This window comes from Dreissena polymorpha, chromosome 13 (assembly GCF_020536995.1).
Source record: "Dreissena polymorpha isolate Duluth1 chromosome 13, UMN_Dpol_1.0, whole genome shotgun sequence".
NCBI lineage: Eukaryota > Metazoa > Mollusca > Bivalvia > Myida > Dreissenidae > Dreissena > Dreissena polymorpha.
The window spans coordinates 56,620,281-56,642,267 of NC_068367.1; the positions used below are offsets into that span (position 1 = coordinate 56,620,281).

Genomic DNA, 21,987 nt, shown 5'->3' on the forward strand with positions numbered 1-21,987 from the left:
CTGTGGCATGCATTTTTAATGAATTTTATGTATATTCACATTTGTCAATCATTAATCAAGATAGTGTTGTACCATTATTATCAAGTGTATAACACTTGCTGTTATATTAAAATGAATTTTCGTCAGATTTTACTGTATTGCTTAAAAAGATGTATTTTTTATTCAAAATAAGTTGATATGAAATTAAATAAAATATTTACTTTTACTTTACCCAATACCCTCATTGAACTTAAAGAGAGTATGCACGATTTTCATATGTGTTAAATTGTAATATATTGGAGTCATGTTCTGAGAAAACTGGGCATAATTCATGTGCGAAAAGTGTCGTCCCAGATTAGCCTGTACAGTCCGCACAGGCTTATCAGGGACGACACTTTCCGCTTTTGTTATTTTTTTCGTTTAAAGGAAGTCTCTTCTACACGAAAATCCAGTTAAGGCGGAAAGTGTTATCCCTGATTAGCATGTGCAGACTGCACAGGCTAATCTGGGATGACACTTTACGCACATGAATTAAGCCCAGTTTTCTCAGAACGCAACTCATTGATAAAAATATGTTACAATAACAAAATAGGCAAGAAAAATTATACATTGAAGACGAATTTCATTAAATGCAGCAAATACAAATTAGCGCCCCGAGCCGATTGTTACAAAGATATTTCGTGCATATTTTCCTACAATAACCAAAGCATTGTCCTTTTATTAGGATCTGAGTAAGTGATCGTGTGTCGTATGAATAGATATCGCTGCAGGAAATTTAAATTATCCTTAAAACTAAATTTAGATTCTGATCATACATGCATGATATACATGCTGGCGAATTCGACTGTACAGACTTTTTCGATTTCAGAATTAAATATCTGGCTTATTTCGCATTTTCCGACTCAAGTTCTTCAAAATCTTGACTTTTATTTTAATTTAAATTGAAATACATGTATACTCAGTTTTTTGCACATTTTATATTAATTCATAAATATTTGACAAAATCGTGAGTACTCTCTTTAACAACTTTTTAACAGTACAAATAAACAAATTTAATTCTTGACTAGTATTATGGTCCTTAAAGAAAAAGAAGCAGTTTTAGAAATGAATATAAACATTTCTTTGAAAATGCTGCAAATTCTCCACAGTGTATGAACATATTTAATTATACTTTTAACTTAAATCATGTAGAATTAGTAGTTCATACCATTGTTTGTTTGTAACTGGTACGGTTCTAGCATTATTCATACACTTTGTTAATACGATCTCTAGAGTAATGTTGATTCTTACATTCTTTGAAGAAAACATGGAATAAAGTATGACATAATTAACATATAAGTGTATTGTTTTTTTAGCTCACCTGATTGCTCAGGTGAGCTTTTGTGACCGGTCTTTGTCCGTCCATATGTCCGTCCACCATGTGGTTTCCAGATGATAACTCAAGAACGCTCAGGCCTAGGATCATGAAACTTCATAGGTACATTGATCATGACTCACAGATGACCCCTATTGATTTTCAGGTCACTAGGTCAAAGGTCAAGGTCAGGGTGACCTGAAATAGTAAAATGGTTTCCGGATGATAACTCAAGAACGCTTAGGCCTAGGATCATGAAACTTCACAGGTACATTGATCATGACTCGCAAATGACCCCTATTGATTTTCAGGTCACTAGGTCAAAGGTCAAAGTCATGGTGACCCGAAATAGTAAAATGGTTTCCGGAAGATAACTCAAGAACACTTAGGCCTAGGATAATGAAACTTCATAGGTACATTGATCATGACTCGCAGATGACCCCTATTGATTTTGAGGTCACTAGATCAAAGGTCCAGGCCATGGTGACCCGATATAGTAAAATGGTTTCTGGATGATAACTCAAGAACGCTTAGGCCTAGGATCATGAAACTTTATAGGTACATTGATCATGACTCGCAGATGACCCCTATTGATTTTCAGGTCACTAGGTCAAAGGTCAAGGTTATTTTTTTTTAAAGTTATGAGCTATTGTCTTTACCTTGTCTTATTATAAGAGCAATTCAAATAGTTCTGACAGTTGCTAAATAATAAGAAAGCACAAAATCTAAATGCAATAAACGAGTTGTGCACGGTAGTAAGAAATGTGGTAATTAAAGACTAAAAAAAAAAGTGTTTATATAGGCACAAAATAGTAAATAGGCACAAAATAGTAAATACCAAAGGTATGAATATTTGATTATGCAATTGAATGAAAATGTATATATTTGAATACAGTTCATACATATAAAAGGTGGATGTGAACTAGAACTAGTTAATGTAATGAAAGGAAAGGCAGATAACACTTTGACATAAGTAATGACATATAAAATGGTCATCAACAAATATAAAATCTAAAAACAACAAAACGGAAAACTGTGCAATACATACTTGCTATGACTCTACATATTGTTTAGAACAGAACACATGGTAACAGTTAAACTATACTAGAAGTGATTTCAATTCATTCAAACTGATCTCAATTGCATTTTGTTTAACTTTTCTTATTGTTAGTGCAATGCAAATGGTTCCGACAGTTGATTAATAAAAACTGTCCCAAAACGCACTATGCAGTTCTTTTTACATTGCATAACAATATCATCACAATATATTAGATCAAAACAAATCTCCACAAGTAAATCATGTATCTAAATATGAGTCATTTTGGAGATTTAGATCAAGAATACAACAATACACTGATTATATACAATTTAAATGAAAAATAATCGTCAACGAAATACAGTTGATTCCTTGCAACATTACACTTAAGAATAGATCTATGATGCCAAGAACTTCATTACGAACGTACTTTTTAAACATATTCACAGATATGACATAACTTGGCAAAACAGTTAATCATCCATGTGAATTATGTAATGTTATGTAACAGTGTTTATTAGTTTGGTCAGGCCAAGAATTATTGTTGACAGTACTTGTTCCAAAATGTCTGCACTGAAACTGGTTTAACAAAAATATTTTACTTTAAACACTAGGAATTTGTTCCTTTCCAATTGTCCCACAATGAAGGATGCTGTGCTCCTATTGAAGTAGACTGACATTGGGTAAGCTAGTCCATCCCTCCTGGTAGCAAGAGTTGCCAGCTTCTTCTTGCCTTCACCATCCAGCTGAATGATAGTCTTGGATGACTCTCCACAGACCAGAACCTGTCCCAGATCAGTAACATGGATACCATTTGGGTCTCGCAGGTCTGGGTTGGTGAAGGTGTGAAGAACTGTGCCATCTGTGGCCAGGGTGAGGACCTTGTGATGGAAAGGGTTGGTGACAAATATCTTGTCACCTGAAGGACTCACTGCACACTTCCATACTGTAAAAGAGAGTCATATCATTGAAGTGACTTCTTTATAGAATTATTATGCTAATAAAGATATTCTTACACAAACCTCATTATGTACAATAACATTCTCTCAAGTTAGTATTAATGTACTCCTTGACATAGTCAGAGCATGCGGACATGATTATTATTGTGGCATTATTATCCCCTGCCATAGGCTGAGGGATATCATTTTCGCGTTGTCTATCAGTCCGTCTGTCTTTTTATCCCCAGCCATAGACGGAGGGATATTGTTTTGGCGTTGTCTATCCGTCTTTCCGTCCATCTGTCCGTCCGTCTTTCCGTCTGTCCGTCCGGAGCCATATCTTGGAAGTGCTTTGGCAGATTTCATTGAAACTTGGTATGAGTGGCGTTATACACCATCTGTTAATAACGGAGTTATGGCCCTTTGTATCTTGAAAAAATGCTTTTTGTGTCAAGAAGCATATTGGCGGGGGATATCAATTCAACGAATTTGCTTGTTTAAATTAGACTCCTAAAACGATGAAAAAGTCCCATACAGGAAAGAAAAGTCGTGAAAATACGTAGGCAAAGGAAGAGCTTTATTGTTAAGGATTTTCATTTACAAATTAAACAATTATTATGTATGTTATTTGCAAGCATAATTGTCTGAAATGTACAAAGGTAAAACAATTGACCTTTGTGTAAATATGTATACCAGTAATACAATTTTAATATTTCTATCATATTTTATGATAATTTTCAAATGTTATTGGAATATATACACCAAATTTTACCTGTGTAACGGTCTGATGTATCTTCATACACTTTATTCAACAGGGCTCCTTTCATTGAATACTTGTAAAGTGCAGTGCTTGTGGTGAGATACAGGTTTGTGCCATCATAAGCAATCCCATAACAGCTATGTTCAAACTGTAACTTCCTGCTCTTAACCAGCTGCCCACCATTCACAGAGACAAACTGGACCTCAAAACCAGACACAGTAACAGCTACTTCACTTGGTGTGATTTTACACATGTCCAATGGACTCTCAGTTAAATCACAATGTCCCACCACCTGGTATTGATGATTGAGTAGCTTAACTCGTTTATTATCATGATCTGCAACAAGGATCTCATCATCAGAGAGAACACAGATGGCACTGATAGTGAAGACCATGTTTTTTGAATCACTTGGTAGGCTCACATTATACTCTGACTTTCCTTGTATAGTGAATACCTGGTCTGGATCACCTAACACTAATATTTCCTTGGTACTGAGTACAATCTTCCCAAGACCTGACAATATAGACAAGTACTGTTGAACATCACTGTCTGCCTGGAATGTCAGTGAACTTTCTACCTGAACAGAGTATTCTTTCAGATAAGTTTCAGATTGCTTTACTTGTTCTAGACATTTCTTACTTGCAATAAATGTGAGTTCTGCTTTGCCCTTATCAATAATGTCCTTCATTGCGCCACTGAGTTGTTTTAGTTCATTTTTAAGCTTGATGCAGTTTTCTAAATCAGTCTTAATAGAAGCTTTTAGACTGGTCATCTTATCATCTAGCTCTTGTATAGTGTTTTTTTCAATCTTGTCTAAAATGATATTTATTGTCTGGCCTGTGTCACGTATTTCATCTAATAGTTTGTCGTATGAAGCTTGCAAAGTCAGCATGTTGGTTTCCAATGGTCCTCAAGTTTCTTGACTTCTTCGAGTATAGTTTGGATCTTTCTTGATAGTTGCTGCGAGTCTGGCAGAGGTCCTCTGGCTGACTCAGATATAAGTGTTACTTTAGTACACCGTCTGAAATGAAAATAACTTTTTAATATGTGTATGTGGTTTAAATGGTCATTATGCAAAAATATGTCTGAACCTTTGTTCATAATATTTGTATTGTTTTTAAAATGATTTTTACAGGTAATAAGATATGGACAGTAATTTTAATACTGGTTTTTATTTTGAAGAAGCAAAAAATGAATACTAGTCATCATTGTACTTTTATTTTCATGTTTTTCACACACAAAAATAACTTAAAAACAATATATATGAATAATACTGAATTAATTGGTCTTTTTATGACAGCATTTATCATTTTTGAACGCATATATATATGTATATATCTGAGTTACCTGTGATTGAGGAAAGCACAATTAGTGCAGCACAGCTGACTGTGGTCATTGCAGTACATTTCTAGATGTTTGTCTTCATGAAGGTCACACTTCAGAAGGAAATCCTGCACTTCCTTGGACGCTGGCCACTTACTTGTGTCTCCCCTTCCATACGTCACATGTTTCCCAAATAACTGACCATGAAGAGTGACACATTCTGTACAATAAAATTTCTGACAGGTATCGCAGTACAACTCCGCCCACTGGTCAATTTTGTGCTAAAGACACAGCGAACAACAAAGTCTATAATAGAATCTGAGCATGTTTCCATTGTTGATTGAGAAAATGTAGCCATCTTGATCACTTTAGTGCAAATATTCAGTTGAAATCTGTAATCTTTTAATAACACTGTTGCAACTGGTGGCTAAAATCAACTGATATGATATTTTAATATTTTGGACTCTACTGTTTACTGATAAACATTTAAGCTATCAGTACTTGAGTTCATGTTACAGTACTTGTTATTTAATCATATGAGGTGCATGTTCATACACCATCAAAGCAGCTTTTAGGCCACTCCAAATTGATCTGTTGGTCGTCGGATTTCCCGCACCTATTTTTTCAAAATGGAAAAAAAATAATAATTTACGGCTCGCACTCATTTTTGTGTCCTTCTGTAACCATAGTGCATGTGTCTTTTTTTATGTGTGAAAAAAAAGCAATCTCGCAGAAATGATTTTGACGCTGAATACGAATGCCAAATAAAGTGTTTCGTAACCTTTTTAATCGATAACTGCAGATGCTAAAAAATTCGATTGAGATGACCAGAAAAAATGGCTTCCTGCGTGAGCAGCACGTTTTGCTGTCGTGACTGTTTTAACAAAATGCGGCGAAAAGTTGCTGCATGTGAAATGAGCCTACATATCGGTCATGTGATATAATTATGTGAAATGAGCCTACATATCAGTGATGTGGTGTGAATCAACATACCAGAATTGTGATAACAGCCTACAAATCATTTATGTGTTATCAGCCCAATTATTAGTTGTGTGATACCAGCCTATGTAGCAGTCATTTGATATCAGCCTATATAGCAATACTTTGATATCATACTATAAAGCAATACAATTGGTAACAGCTTTATCAGTTCTCTGCCTACTTATCAGTCATTTGATGAGCCAACATAGCAAGTCAATGAAGCAGTCATGATACAAAAGCCTACATATCAGTCTTGTGATATCAACCAACATAGCAGTCACATTATATATGCCTATATATCAATAATTTGATATCAGCCTACAGATCACTCATGAGACAATAACCTACTTACAAATACTGTTATCGGATAAATTAAGCAAGTATTGTGAAAACAGCCTGCATTACAATCATGTGATATCAGCCTACTTATCACTCATGTGATAATAACTTACACATCAGTAATGTGATATCAGCTACATGTCAGTCATGTGCAATCAGCCTACATATAAGTTATGTGACACCAGCCTACATTTCAGTAATGTCATATCAGCCTACATATCAGTCATGTGATACCAGCCTACATTTCAGTAATGTGATATCAGCCTACATATCAGTCATGTGATATCAGCCTACATTTCAGTAATGTGATATCATCCTACATATCTGTCATGTGATATCAGCCTACATTTCAGTAATGTCATATCATCCTACATATCAGTCATGTGATATTAGCCTACATTTCAGTCATTTGATATCAGCCTACATATCAGTCATGTGATATCAGCCTATAAATCAGTCATGTGATATCAGCCTACATATCAGTCATGTGATATCAGCCTACATATCAGTCATGTGATAGCAGCCTATATATCAGTCATGTGATATCAGCCTACACATCAGTCATGTGATATCAGCCTACATATCAGTCATGTGATACCAGCCTATATATCAGTCATTTGATATCAGAATATGTACCAGTTTTGTGATTAAATCCTATAAAGCAGATATAATAGCTGATTTCAATTCAGAATCAATGTGTCAAATTATACGTTCATGTTTAAGGCAACAGTGTCATAAATCTTTTTGATACTTATGGAGAAATTTTTGTACTATCGAAGCTACACAATATGTATTTTACATTTTATTCCCACCTTTTATAAGTACATATTTTACAAGCAAATAAATAAATTCATAAATCAACACCTAAACAAAACAAAGCATAATATTCCTCATATGACAATCACGAGAAAAAAAGCATTAAGTTAAAGCAGTCTCAAATGGTACAGTCAATGTGTAGTGCTATAGCAATAAAGGTAATCCGGATATCATTGTATCATATACGAAACAGTTTATCTGTTAAATTGTTACAAAAGTTTCCATTTAAAAACTTGAAATAGTGGATGCCTAAGGGTCATGGAATGCAGTACCATTAAGGTGTCAAATAAATAACATTCATACAAGATTTCAAGATGACTATTAGACCTTGCATCAAGTCTCAGAAAACATGAGTTGGGTTTGGGTGTGCATATAAGCTCACAACCTCTACCAAGCCATTTTATAGAGGTCCTAAGGGAAGTCCGCAGAGGCTAATCAGGGGCAACACTTTCTGTGTTATATGGACATAACCTAACAGTGTTTTGTGTAAGGGACAACACTTTTTGCTTTGATGGTATTTTGTATTTAAAAGAAATACACTTTAGGCGGAAAGTGACACAGGATAATCTGGGACAACACTTTACCTACATGCAGAAACCCCTTTTTTCCATAGCAAAGGCTCATATTGATGTCTTGTTTATTAATTATTTACTAAGGGCCGCTACTCTTGACTCCACACTTGCACAGTTATTCTTGATGGTTGATAGGTTTTCATTGAGAACTGCCTCCAACTGCAAGTAAACAATTGCATAAAAATAACAAGAGCACCACATAACGGGTGCCACGCTCGGCTACGGGTGCAGTTTTGAATAAGTGAAAGCTTGTCAGAATTTTTTTTTAGAGATCACAGTGACCTTGACCTTTGACCTAGTGACCCAAAAATGGGTGTGGCGTGTAGAACTCATCAAGGTGCATCTAGATATGAAGTTTCAAAGTTGTAGGTGGAAACATTTTGATTTTGAGCCAATGTTAAGGTTTTAGCACGACGCGGACGGCGGAAGTCAGATGTCGGACAACACAATGAGCTGGCTATGACAATACCTCAGGTTTTCTCCGAAAACGCCAAGCTAAAAATGATGTTACAAACATGACAATTGCAAATAATTCAAACATGGTTATAAATACCAACATAAAGTTGTTGACAGCAAATCAAAGTATCAAACAATTCGCACGATTTCACGACATATTTGTCGTTAAATTTTTTTATTGTTTCTACTAATTGCAAATATAAGGCCACGACATTAATGGATTGATATCATTATATGACATTCAAAAATTGACCAGTTTCTATTGGATATACACACTTAATATTTAACAAACACATTATTTAAACAGTTTGGTGAAGTAATGGAGCTCAGCTGACATACTCGCGATTGGACTCGCCTGTTGGCCAATATAGTATCTTTTCTGTGTGCTGGTCTCTAAAAATTATCTTATTAAAACTATGTTTCAATATAACCTAACACCATTAGAGAATCAGAAAAAAACATTCAGCATATCTGTGATAACCTGCCAAGGCAGAAGGTAGCAAAAAACCAGATAGAAGCTGAGTGAAGACCCCACTAGGTCCCTGCACTCAACGTTTTCAAGATGTCCCCATTTGATTTCAAACAAGACAGGTAATTCATAAGGTACAATTTACACCCATGGCCTCTTATCATTTTGAACATATCCCCGTGTGATTTCGGACTAAACTTTTGATACATAAGGTACATTTCACACCCATGGCCCTTTACCTTTTTGAACATATCCCCGTGTGATTTCAGACTAGACTGGATCTCCTGTTGTGTTGTGTCCAGGTATGCCAGATCCTGACTAAACTGTAGCACTGAAATGGTACAAGGCTGTATTTACTATTTAAACAAGAGATAGATCCTGACTAAACTGCAGATCTGAAATGGGACCAGTCAACAAGACTGTATTTACTATTTAAACAAGAGATAGATCCTGACTAAACTGCAGATCTGAAATGGGACCAGTCAACAAGGCTGTATTTACTATTCAAACAAGAGATAGATCCTGACTAAACTGCAGCACTGAAATGGGACCAGTCAACAAGGCTGTATTTACTATTACTAAGTCAGAATTCAATATTTAAACAAGAGATGATAGTAAAACATGAATGCCCCATACTTTTGAGCCAAGTTGTCAATTTGCACTTTTTAAGAGATTATTGCATGGCTATGTAAACTTAGCTTTTCATCTCAAAATTAACAGTTGTTTTCCTTCCCTAAATAATGACTAGCATTCTTATTGGATCTTTTTAGCTCAATTTTAAATAGCAGTGCCACTTTATTTTCAAGTAACAGTTTTAACCTATCTTGAATGTAGAATACATTGAAAATTGTAATGTTCTTCAGAATAGATGCTTAAGTTAAATTCAAGATAACAGTTATTATGAAGTATTGTTTTCAGATCGAAAACTTTGAAATAATAAAATACCATTAAGTTTTCCTTTTCCTGCCTATGTAGCCTGCAAAAGTGTCCCACTTACCTTGTTCATGAAGGTCCTTCAAGGCAGACAACCTATCTACAACCTTAGGTAACACATCCGCAGTTGCCTCCCATTTCTTCACTACAGTATATAATTCAGAAATCTGAAATAACATCATAAAGCATTTCAATTTTTAGTGATGATTCACTTTCAGAAAGATTAAAAACACCAATAAAATTAATTGAAATTAAAATGATATACTATTATTCATTTGTTTAATGGCTAACAACATTTTAGTGAAGAAGACAATTTTCAAGTGCTTATAGAGCAAACATATGGCAATGTGCTCTTTTCTTAATTAAGTTAACCAATGAACAATGAACAAGACTACTATCAAGCCACTCCCTGAATGTGAATACAATGGTTACCTGTCTTACTTTATTTTGTGTACTATCAAGCCACTCCCTGAATGTGAATACAATGGCCACCTGTCTTACTTTATTTTGTGTACTATCAAGCCACTCCCTGAATGTGAATACAATGGCCACCTGTCTTACTTTATTTTGTGTACTATCAAGCCACTCCCTGAATGTGAATACAATGGCCACCTGTCTTACTTTACTTTGTGTTTCCCCACTCTCCTGAGCAGTCTTTTTCTCGGCTATTTTATCGAGCTTCTGCAGCACACTGTGCAAGCGCACTTCCACCTGCTCAATGTTGGTCGGCTCCAGTAGAGACAGCTTGGAATTCACCACTGCCACTGCACCCTGAGAACACAGCACAGAATACATTAGAAAGGAGCATGCTTTCTATGCATATACCATACATGTTTAGGAAAATGTATTCTTAGTTGTTGATAGGTAAATACAGGCCCATGATCTACCAACTCACCATGATACAGCTTGCATTAAGGAATTAAATAACACAGGACTGGTTGACACAGGACTTTCAAAGTTGCGGCTATGGAAATTCCAAGATGTTTTAAAATAAGCCTTCCTAGTTCGATCAAGTAAGGGAAAACATGTAGAAAGATATTTTAATGTGATTTCTTTTTTAAATATATACCTCTTTCTGTGACAGACCAAGCATTTAAGTACTAACAGAAAAAGCACTTACTTTCAGCAAACCTTCAATGTATACATTGCTTTATTTTAATTTGGCTGAGATCAGTACTGTTCTTACACAAAATATCCCAATGTTATCAATTATCATGAGCAAAACTTATAAGATCATAAGATATAAAGTTCAGACTTCTAGTTTTCAAGATAACATGCAATCCCTACAGCATGCTGATCTGTTTTTAAATTTGGTAAATAAATATTATGGCTAAGGAAGCTATACAACCGATGCTTTTTCATAACATAAAACGCAAGACTTTTAAACTCATAACAAACCTCTGGCTGTATACTTCTACGGTGAAGAGACACAGTTTGTCCTGACTTTAAAGGGGCTTTACAGCCAAGAGAAAAGCAGCCAATACTTGGGACATGTCTACTGTTCAGGAATCACACACTCACCAGGCTAACTTATTAGACATCCAACTCACCACCAGGCTCTTGTTATCCGTATCAGAGGTCAGCAGACCCAGCTTGTCCTGACTTGTGTTGCCCAGAGCTGCCTCTAGTCTCTCCATACGCTCCTCCAGACTCGCCAGCTGACAATAAAACAGGCAGTATGGATCATTTTTAACTCACCTGAGCACAATGTGCTCATGATGAGATTATATGATCGCCTTTTGTCTGTCGTCCGTTGTGCAGCATCAACATTTGCCTCGTTAACACTCTAGAGGCCACATTTATTGTCCGAACTTCATGCAATTTTTTCATAAGATTTGTCCCAATGACATCTTGGACGAATTGGAAAATGGTTCCGGTTGGTTGAAAAACATGTCCGCCAGGGGACGGGGCATTTTTCCTTATATGGCTATAGTAAAAACTCTAAAAGTCACATTTATAGTCCAATCTTCATGAAACTTGGTCAGAACATTAATTTTGTTCTAATGATATATTGGATGAGTTCAAAAATGGTTCTTGTCTGTTGAAAAACATGGCCACCAGGGAGCATTTTTCCTTATCTGGCTATAGATAAAAACCTTGTTAACACTCCACATTTATTGTCTTATCATCATGAAACTTGGTCTTATCATCATGAAACTTGGTCAGAAGATTTGCTGCAATGGTATCTTGGACGAGTTCAAACATGGTTTCAGTTGCTTGAAAAACATAGCTGCCAGGCCACAAGGCATTTTTCCTTATATGGCTATTTATGGCTTTGGTAAAACCTTGTTAACACCCTAGGGTCCACATTTATTGTCCAATCTTCATGAAACTTGGTCAGATGATTTGTCCAAATGATATCTTGGAAGAGTTCTAAAATGGTTCAGATTGGCTGAAAAACATGGCCACCAGGGGGCGGGGCATTTTTTCTTATATGGCTATAGTAAAAATACTCTAAATGTCACCTTTATTGTCAAATCATCATGAAACTTGGTCGGACAATGTTTTGAATAATAACTTGGATGTGTTTGAAAATGGTTCCTGTCTGTTGAAAATCATGGCCACCAGGGGTCTTGGACGTTATTCTCATATGGCTATAGTAAAACCTTGTTAGAACGCTCAACGTTAAATTTATAGTTCACTCGTCATGAAACTTGGTCAGAACATTTGTTCTAATGATATCTTGGGCTGCACAGAACAGGTCAGTTCCTGTGTATCTCAGGTGAGCGACTTTGGGCAAGATACACAGTGAATTCTAGACTTCATGCCAGCCCAGAACAAGGTAAAGAACAAATTTATAACGACCCACTAAAGGCCAGTAAGAAAAAGAGCAAGACTCGCGAATATAGAAAATATTATGTGAGTTTTGGATAAAGATCAAGTTTATCATGCAAGGCTTAGAACGGATGTAGCGCGAGGCTTGCCGAGCCCTAACATGGCCCCAGCCGAGCATGATTAACTTGATCTTTATTCAAAACTCACATAATAGTTTATTTATCCTATTATTTCCTCCCTATTTTCCATTAATAATTGTAAAATATCGCATTTTTTTTTTTTCCGTAGTTGACAAAAACAGATTCTCCAATTTTTGGAAAAACCCAAATCTGATCTAAAAGTAGCGATAATATCAAGCTCATGTTTATACGATCGTTGTTATACTATTGATTTTCACCTCGTAATAGGATAAAATAAGATACACAAAGTAATCTCAACTTTAGACCAGCTTACATCAGAGTATGGTTCAGTTTCATAGAGATAGAAGTACATACTAAATGTTTTTCAATAAAATCTTGTATATAAGTGCTCACACAGAACCTACCTTGGCATTCCTACTGAAATGTGCCTGTTCAGGCCTATAGAAGAGTTCATATGTCACATGATCTCCAGAGGTCACGCCCTCTTTAGCTCCGCCCTTTGTCTTCTGTCCAGGCTTGAATGACTCCAACTGAGTCAATAGACGCCTGAAAAAGGCATAAACATATTCTTGTTGTTTTTTTTCTAGTTCATTACAGAACTTAAGATAAACTGTCACAATGTATATAATTTATGAGCACCTGTTCTGAGTTTAGTTCACTAAATTTAAATATACAACTTAGCATATTAATTTATCACATGCTACATCTTGTTTTTAGTTTTTCTATGTTATACCCCGGTACAACCATTACCAATATTTTTATCTTAAACATGTTTCCATGGCAACTCACTTCTGGAGTGCCCCCTGTGGGTCGGACAGGTCCACAGAGACGTCCGGTCCCAGCACTTTCTCCAGGTGTAGATCTGTGAGCTGGTGCTGCAGGTAACCGAGCTGCTTTCCCATCGCTACGGGCGACAGCTTATCATCTCCAGCCTCTGACTTCACATTCTCCTATAAACAAAATGAGCTGTTTACAAACAGAATTTCTATATATCAAGCGCTTCAGACCTTTGAACCCTTTATTTTAATGTCAATGTCAATGTAAAAGCATGGTCACTAAATGCACATCATTACTTCTGAACAACAATGAGATACGACCCTTTCACAGTCTCTGCCAACTTTCAGCCCTCAGCCAAAACCACTAAAACTGAACATAAATAATTTCCAATTTGTGGCCAATAAAAAACGCCAGATCCTGTACTTATTTGTAGTTGAGAGGCCAGTAAATTTGGTCCAGCAATGGTTATGTTTTTTCCAAGACCTTGCACAAGAGGGAATCTCGTATTATTTTTATATATATATATATATATATATATATATATATATATATACACATATATATATATATATATATTCTATAATAGAAACAAGGAGTGCAACTTCATTTGGTGTAAAACTACACCATCTTTACTGTCAACCATGTAACTCGAACAATTTTTAACGAATCAACTACACACCAGTTGTTTTCAAAAGCTAATAAAATAATTTATCAGAAAAAATTAACATCAGTACCATTGAAGTGTCACTCCTTGTTTCTATAAAAATAAAATACGGGATTCCCTCCTGTGAGACCTTGTGGCCAGTAATGATTTAGAAACATTTGCCAGACTGGCCCTTTAACATACCTTGATCTTGTTCACCTCCTCTGTAAGCTCCCTGATTTCATGCTGAAGACGCTGGAACTTCTGCTGGGGAGTCTCAATCTTGCCTGTACCCTCATCCCCCTGAAGTCAGCAGGACACAGTTGGTCTTCATTGGTCTAACAATTTAGCCGCATTATGGGGAAAACTGGGCTTAATGCATCAGGGTCTTCCCCAGGCCATTTAAGCGCCCCTTGCCGGGGCGCTTGAATTTCGAAATCAGAGTCCCCGGGGCGCTTGAAATTTTCCGATCAGTGTATTCTTCAGTAAAGAAAGTGGAGATTGTCCAAAAAAATCAAGGTTTCCCTATCAGTGTATCAATATTCCCTGTTTTAAAAGAGCACTCGGTACCTACTTTCACAAGTAATCGCCATAAACACCACATGGGGTAATGGATAATCCACTGATAAGAGAATAGCATGACGCGCGTATCGATTATTCTAGCCACATTACACGGTCATTTAAATGCTGACAATGATGTATCTAGTAACTTTCCAGTCGTCAAACTGTGAAGTTCATCGTCCAATCGGTTACGCGAATGCTTATGAGGGCGGGGTTAACTATCGACCATTATTTTTGATTGACGTCGGACATGAAGTAAGAGTTTATCGCAGCTTGATTAGCAAGAAGTTGTACCATTTGAGTAATATAAAACCGGTAATTAGTACAGTACAGAACATTAAAGACGGTTTCGGGCATCATCATCACACCTTTTTACTGTAAACAAGTGTTACCTATGACTCATAATTAATACGAGAAATTAATTGCAAGTGGTACAATTAATTATTATAGCGAGTAAGTTGTGCAAATGACTCCCGGTTACAATTATGTGATAACAATTTATTTAATTCCAGTACATGTATATTTCAACATGTCCATTTATAGAACTGATTCACCTCGTTTTTCTGACATTTATTCGACACGTTATGCGCTTTAACAAATTTTCCTTGAATTAATTACGCACCCTTGTAAATGTTTCGTCCGATAATCGATAGTTAGAAGACTGATGATGGCAACCGGCCGTGATCCTCGTGGACAACGTGAATTTCATGCATAGTTCCGTCAAAACATTTATTCGACTCGTAAAGTGTTTAAACAAATTATCGTAGAATTTATAACACAACGGTTAATATTTGTTGAAATCTCAAATGGGAATAATTAAATTTGTAATCCGAAACCCATTCCCGTAAATCGATGTTAACGCGTTTTTAATCCGAAACACACTTCCGAATGTAAATGTTACCGCAATGTTAAATATTTTTGCTTCAAATTAGCAGTGCAAGTTTATTTTGTGTCGAATCTTTTTCTCAATTAAAAAGAGCGCGAACATTATGCAGCATGTACAACGTCGCGTCTATTGCATACAAATAGCGTGTATTGAGCGTAACAAGCACACAACAGGTCAGGGGATTAATGCTTATTCAGAGGCAATATTTCATCAAATCTATAAATAGTCACTTAAAAAATGGCAAGGTTTGTGTTAAAGAAAAAACTGAAAGCTTTTATCGTTAATATTTACCAGAAAGAGATTGATAAAAACGGAATACACGGGATTATCGGGTAATAAATAGAAACTTGAAAAATAGTAAGTATACAGTAATAGAGTCGGGTTGAAACGGATGTATTGGGGAATCGTTTGAGTCGGGATTTTACTATCTGTGCGGAAAAGTTTTAAAACAATTAAACAATATAAAAAATATATATATTTAAATGACTGGGGGATTTTTTTGAAGAGTCATAGCCCACCAAATGACGTCTTTTGACGCTGTTTTTCTTTGAGTTATAACGCACCACAGAACGTGAATTGACACGTTAAATTAAAAAAAAATCAACGTAGGGAGGGGACACCCCTCCCGAACCCACCCCCGATCGGCCCCGGGGCGCCTGAAAAAATTCCTGGGGAAGGCACTGTGCATGTGCCAAAAGTGTCGTCCCAGACTAGCCTGTGCAGTCTGCATAGGCTTATCAGAAACAACAGTTTTGGGTTTTATGGAATTGCTCGTTTAAAGGAAGTCTCTTCTTAACGACAATACAATTCAGGTTGAAAGAGTTTCCCCTATAAGCTTCTGCAGACTGCACAGGTTTATCTGGGATGAAACTTTACGCACATGCATAAAGCCCAATTTTCCCAGAACCAGCCTTATTTGTTTCACAATTGGTCAAATAAAATATTGTCAACATTTTGTTTTCCTTTCTTGGCTAGCATGAACTTTGCTATGACAGCTTTTTTATGCAGAACTTGTTTATACATATTTCTGATTATCTTGTTTTGAAGTTTTTTTATTTCACTAATGATGAACAAATGTTTGGAGGTTTTCAAATGCTCAAATGACATCAGTGATTTTTTTTTTGAACACTTACCAGTTCATACTCAACAGCCGCATCATAGCCTGTTCGCCTTCCAGCACTGATTTTGTCAGAAAAATCTAAAAGAAGAAAACATTGTGTTTCGGAAAAGAAATTATGTGAGAAAACACTACAACTAAGAAATGTTAACTACTGTGTTGATAGCAAGAAATGATTAATGTGTAAAAACTTGAGAAATAACTTCTATTTTTTAACAAAGCAACTAACTGGACAATGCAGATTCTGTACTTACACTTCAAAGTTAAACACGGAACAAATCTACCTTGAAAAGCTGAACAACATGTTTATTCACCAGCAGTACATTAAGAAAGCAAACCAAATACTTACTTAGGTATGAAAGAATGTATTAAATATTTCAACATCTCAATTATACCTATATCTTTTCCATCAACACCCTTTCCTTTAAACTTTTTGAACGCTGCATCCGAGTCCAGTACAACTTTCTCAATGTCCTCATTTGGCTCCTCCTGCTGCAAGAACATTCTACTGTTAATCTTGGTCGCCATGAAACAATTTGTGACCAAAACATCCCAATTGTTGTTTATCAATAATAAAACATTTTTACACAGTAAATTAGTAAAATAACTTGCTATTTCTATGTGGTGGATTACGATTAAAAAGAAACAAGTAACATCAAATTCAACTACTTATCAAATACATTAATTAGTGTCTATTGAGCAATTAACATCAACATATAACTTTCAAATAAAGAATAATTTTAATAATACAATAAAAGGGACTGTCCAACAGATTTTGGTATGTATTAAAGCTTGTCATATAATGCTTTATATTGATAAATTTAAACATTTGAACTAAAAATCTCCAGTAAAAAATAAGAATACAAATTTAAAAAAGAAGAAAAAACGTTAACCTCCACAGGACTCGAACCACTGACCCCTAGAGTCATGGAGTTAAATGTCTCCCGACTTTACCACTCGACTATCCACGCTCTCGACTATTGCAGAGGCATTTTTAAGCTATATAAGCAGTCCTCGTAGTTCCCAAAATATTGATTCGCGTCGAACGAGGCTTTTGACTGTTGGACAGTCCCTTTAACATAATCATTTATAGATTTTAAACAATAACTGTTCTTACATTGTTTATGCATTTTGAATATTATATAAAAAGGAGTGGCTAATCTCTTGGCTACTTACTTCAACTGTAGGAATATTTTGCTCCGACTCTGGCAGATCACTGGTTTCATAGACATCTGGAGAATTCAAATCCTGCAACAGCACAAGGTTACAATATACTAAATCTTTTGGGAGTGCTATGCTATACTCTTTAAAAACCTGAACATCATTTATAAGAAGACACAATTTTCTGTGTGGGCACTTGCCATGACTTTATTTTAGAATGTTTCTTTGTGCATGTGGTAGGGAAAACATTGATGTTTAACAGAAATTCACTCATTTGCTTGAAGGCTAAAGACTACATGAGACTTTGACAGATGGCGGGAAACCCTCATCCACTGGTACGAACCCGGTAAATTGATTGCTGTAAAACAGTGACCGCTGATTCGCATCGAGTTCTTTCTTGCAAAACGCATGACCCCCTTTTTTTATTGTCTAAATCATTGCGGCTTGGAATGCTCTTTAAGAAAAGGTATGGTTATGGGGGTCTCTATGCGCAAAAGTTTGACTTTATTTTTTGTTGAAGTTATTGCTTTTACATTGAATTTGTGTAGGAAATCTTTTGGTATATTGTAACCTAAACTAGCTTTAGGTAAAAATGAAATATCATCTGCAAGTGCAAAATATGACTGGGAAAGCTGACTTTTGGTCATTTCTTAACAAAAGAGAAGAAAATAAGTGCCTTAAATGCATGAATTCAGATAATTTGACCTGGAATAGTTGTTTTTCAAGTTGACCCCCCACCCTGATATACCCAAATAAGGGCTAAATTGCTTTCCGACTTGAATTCAAAGGCATATTGGTTGACCGTGTAGCGTTAGTGTGCTACATGAAGTCAGAATTCAACGCCAGGGACTCCGTGATCCAGTAACGCAACAATAGCTTGTGCATAAAGCATGAACATTCAAACAGAGCCCCATTTCACCGACATGGAATGGCGGACATTTTTACAGTCTGGACAATGCAGCAGACACTTTATTGAGGCAGCCTTCATTTTTTGTACAATCATGAACATAACAAGGTTAATTACTTCATATTATTCATAGAAATACACTAAAAATACTTAAAAGCATGTTTTTTGCCATTATTTATCTATTTTTTATTGGGAATTTTGACTTTTTCAGGTCGAGGATTGTCTGCGACTAAGCCGAGGGCCACTGGATAAGGGTTGTTGATAGCAAAACAGGTAATAATACTAAATTATTATCATGTACACAAGCAAATAAGCATATTTATGATGCTTAAGGTGTTAAATACTGTCATAATCAGGTTTGTGGTCACTCAAACCCTTGCCGTCATGCAATTGCCCGTGCAGTTTGTATGGATAGTTCCGCGTCCTGACACGTAAAGCTTGTGCTTTGTTGGCAGCAGAAGTTGGCACTTAACAGGTTTATCCTTGTTCCTAAGCATGTATGCAGTGCATCTGAGTTGATATGCTACTTGTAACCCTACAATTAGCTTGTGTTTGGTATTGTTTTCTCACAATATGCTTACAGTCATGGTCCCGGCTTGAAAGGATGTGGCGTCCGACTTAAACATAGGATTGTTGTAGCAAGTGTCCCCTTCATCTTTTACCTTAGAGGGATCTTTTTTGACAAAATGTGGCACTTTCAGCAACCAGTTTAGTTTTTTATTTGGTACATGCTTCTCTCATTCAGTGATTTAAGGGAAGTATTGACCTTATTTGCTTGTCTTTGCATACAAAGGTGACATGGATCAATGATATTTGTTGTGTTGAGAATTCTGCGGGAAGCTGTGTCCCCAGAAGATGTACTAGAAACCTCTTTCAGGAAGCCTGCATTGATCTGAGCTGCCTTTCTGCCCCTGTTACTTCATAGAACTTCATTTCTAAGCTTATAATGCTCTCCAACATATATGTATCTTGTTCATTTTAACCTTTCCTTTCAGTCTAAACCCCCAAAATGAGCATTTTTGTCTTTCGCTCAGTTATAAACGCCCATTTTGACCAGATTGCCACCATAAAAATAGTCAAAAGTACTTATTTTGTGCCCAAAATATGAATTTTGTATTCTCTTGAACCTCTGAATGACAGCTGTCAGTGCATATTGACCATCTGCTGCAGTTTAAAGGCACCCATGGCATTTTATGCTAGAATATATCATTGGCGAATGGTAAATAAATGGGCTCCGAGCAACAAGGTGCTTTCAAGATTTCACACTTTTATTAGTGTGAAACAACAAGTTATAGGAAGCTTATTGATTTCTACACTTCAAAGTATTTTTGGTCTCTCATTTTTGCTTATTGGTTGTTTGTCTTGGATGAAATTGGATTTTTTTGCTTTGAAATTGACATTTTTGGGGGTATTTAAAAAAAAACACACACAAAAAAGACATTATCAAAATTGCTTGGAGTGAAAATATCTAACAAGTTCATTCTTTCCCCACCCCGCATAAGGCCCACGTGCCTGTCCATATGGTTTGTTTTGGTATTTTGTTGCAGATATTGAACACAACAGCTTTAAATCTTAAAGGGACGTTTAAGCTTTAACAGGCCTTAAATCGCCTTCTTCGGACCAAAATCACCCGCATGTGAAAATGTGATCTAAAATGGCCAAATGGACAGATAATCCAGCCAAACTTAATATATTGGTGCAATATGAATAGGAAGATAATAATATGCAAGAAAAACACATTTTATTCAGAACATATTTTTCCTTTAGGTTACAATATACTAAATCTTTTGGGAGTGCAATGCTATACTCTTTAAAAACCTGAACATCATTTATAAGACACAATTTTCTGTGTGGGCACTTGCCATGACTTTATTTTAGAATGTTTCTTTGTGCATGTGGTAGGGAAAACATTGATGTTTAACAGAAATTCACTCATTTGCTTGAAGGCTAAAGACTACATGAGACTTTGACAGATGGCGGGAAACCCTCATCCACTGGTACGAACCCGGTAAATTGATGGCTGTAAAACAGTGACCGCTGATTCGCATCGAGTTCTTTCTTGCAAAACGCATGACCCCCCTTTTTTATTGTCTAAATCATTGCGGCTTGGAATGCTCTTTAAGAAAAGGTATGGTTATGGGGGTCTCTATGCGCAAAAGTTTGACTTTATTTTTTGTTGAAGTTATTGCTTTTACATTGAATTTTTGTAGGAAATCTTTTGGTATATTGTAACCACAAACATCTTTTTCATAATATTGCAATCATAATCAGTTCCCCACCCACGCTGTTGATAATATAAATATGTTTAATGTTATTAATAAGAAAAGGGCATGAAAGAGCATTAAAATATAGCTTTACAAATTAACACAACTAAAAGTTAATGTATACAGAGAACACGTCATTTGACATTAAAGTTAATATCATACAATGCCTGGCAACTTGGCGTATTTTGGGTCTGCCATAATTTATGTGGTACAGTAGTTTAATTTGCGACAACTTTTTCATCGTTATCATCTACCTATGTCTCAGGCAACATGGACTATCTCCGGCCGGCAGCCTCCGCACTTATTTATGCAATAAATCGTCTGCTTACCCAAGTTCATGATGATGATGATGATGATGATGATCATCATCATCATTATTATCATCATCATCATCAGCAGCAGCAGCAGCAGCGTCGTTTTCGTCGTCGTAATCATCATCATCATCACTACCACTATCAATGTCATCATCATGAAATTCTATTTGTGAATTACCACTTTACTGCTGTAATGAATAAGCCCTAGCTCAATTATAACTTATACAAGAAAAGGTTAATGACACCGTGAGAAATGTTGCATAGATCTATAAGATAGCCCAATACAAATAAGGTCAACATAAAATAATCAAATCTTTGCTGAAATGAATCATTATACACAGCCATCTTTCTACTCTGAACAACTGAGGAATTTTCGAATCTCGATCGCATACATCTATTTTAAAAAAGCATATTCGGTCGAGTGCTTGCGGTGTTAAAGAGAAAGCAAACACACCGTCACGGATTTTTTTCATACAGAAAACTGCG

At 35.9% G+C, this 21,987-nt stretch overlaps 2 protein-coding genes across 5 annotated transcripts; both read right to left on the reverse strand.

The window, feature by feature from the left end:
• Positions 1-188: 188 nt before the first annotated feature.
• On the reverse strand, positions 189-5,671 carry LOC127856232 (uncharacterized). Its single transcript, XM_052392326.1, has 3 exons — positions 5,415-5,671; positions 4,080-5,088; positions 189-3,315 (listed from the first exon to the last, which is right to left on the reverse strand). Exons 2-3 carry the CDS (start codon positions 4,957-4,959, stop codon positions 2,954-2,956), a joined length of 1,242 nt encoding a protein of 413 aa, XP_052248286.1. The 5' UTR covers positions 4,960-5,088; positions 5,415-5,671; the 3' UTR covers positions 189-2,953.
• A 2,030-nt stretch (positions 5,672-7,701) lies between these two features.
• LOC127856076 (dynactin subunit 2-like) lies at positions 7,702-21,446 on the reverse strand. 4 transcript variants are annotated; one of them, XM_052392066.1, is made up of 12 exons: positions 21,350-21,446; positions 18,032-18,103; positions 17,251-17,347; positions 16,872-16,936; positions 14,496-14,594; positions 13,661-13,821; positions 13,276-13,417; positions 11,507-11,614; positions 10,578-10,727; positions 10,021-10,123; positions 9,263-9,354; positions 7,702-8,257 (listed from the first exon to the last, which is right to left on the reverse strand). In XM_052392066.1, the coding sequence occupies exons 1-12, from the start codon at positions 21,383-21,385 to the stop codon at positions 8,171-8,173; spliced, it is 1,212 nt and encodes a 403-aa protein (XP_052248026.1). In that variant the 5' UTR covers positions 21,386-21,446; the 3' UTR covers positions 7,702-8,170. The 4 variants fall into 4 exon arrangements, with proteins under 4 accessions (XP_052248026.1, XP_052248024.1, XP_052248025.1 ...); XM_052392064.1 differs by having other exon boundaries at positions 10,569-10,727; XM_052392065.1 differs by having other exon boundaries at positions 10,569-10,727; positions 17,251-17,344; positions 21,350-21,439.
• Positions 21,447-21,987: the final 541 nt, after the last annotated feature.

Coding starts and splice junctions, on each gene's coding strand:
- LOC127856232 (XM_052392326.1), bottom strand. CDS start 4,959: ATGCTGACTTTGCAAGCTTCATACGACAAACTATTAGATGAAATACGT. Junction 3,316..4,079: donor TACATCAGACCGTTACACAG/GTAAAATTTGGT, acceptor TCTCTTTTACAG/TATGGAAGTGTGCAGTGAGT.
- LOC127856076 (XM_052392064.1), bottom strand. CDS start 21,385: ATGGCAGACCCAAAATACGCCAAGTTGCCAGGCATT. Junction 13,822..14,495: donor AGGAGGTGAACAAGATCAAG/GTATGTTAAAGG, acceptor TTTTGTTTATAG/GAGAATGTGAAGTCAGAGGC. Junction 10,124..10,568: donor CACAAAGTAAAGTAAGACAG/GTGGCCATTGTA, acceptor ATGTTATTTCAG/ATTTCTGAATTATATACTGT.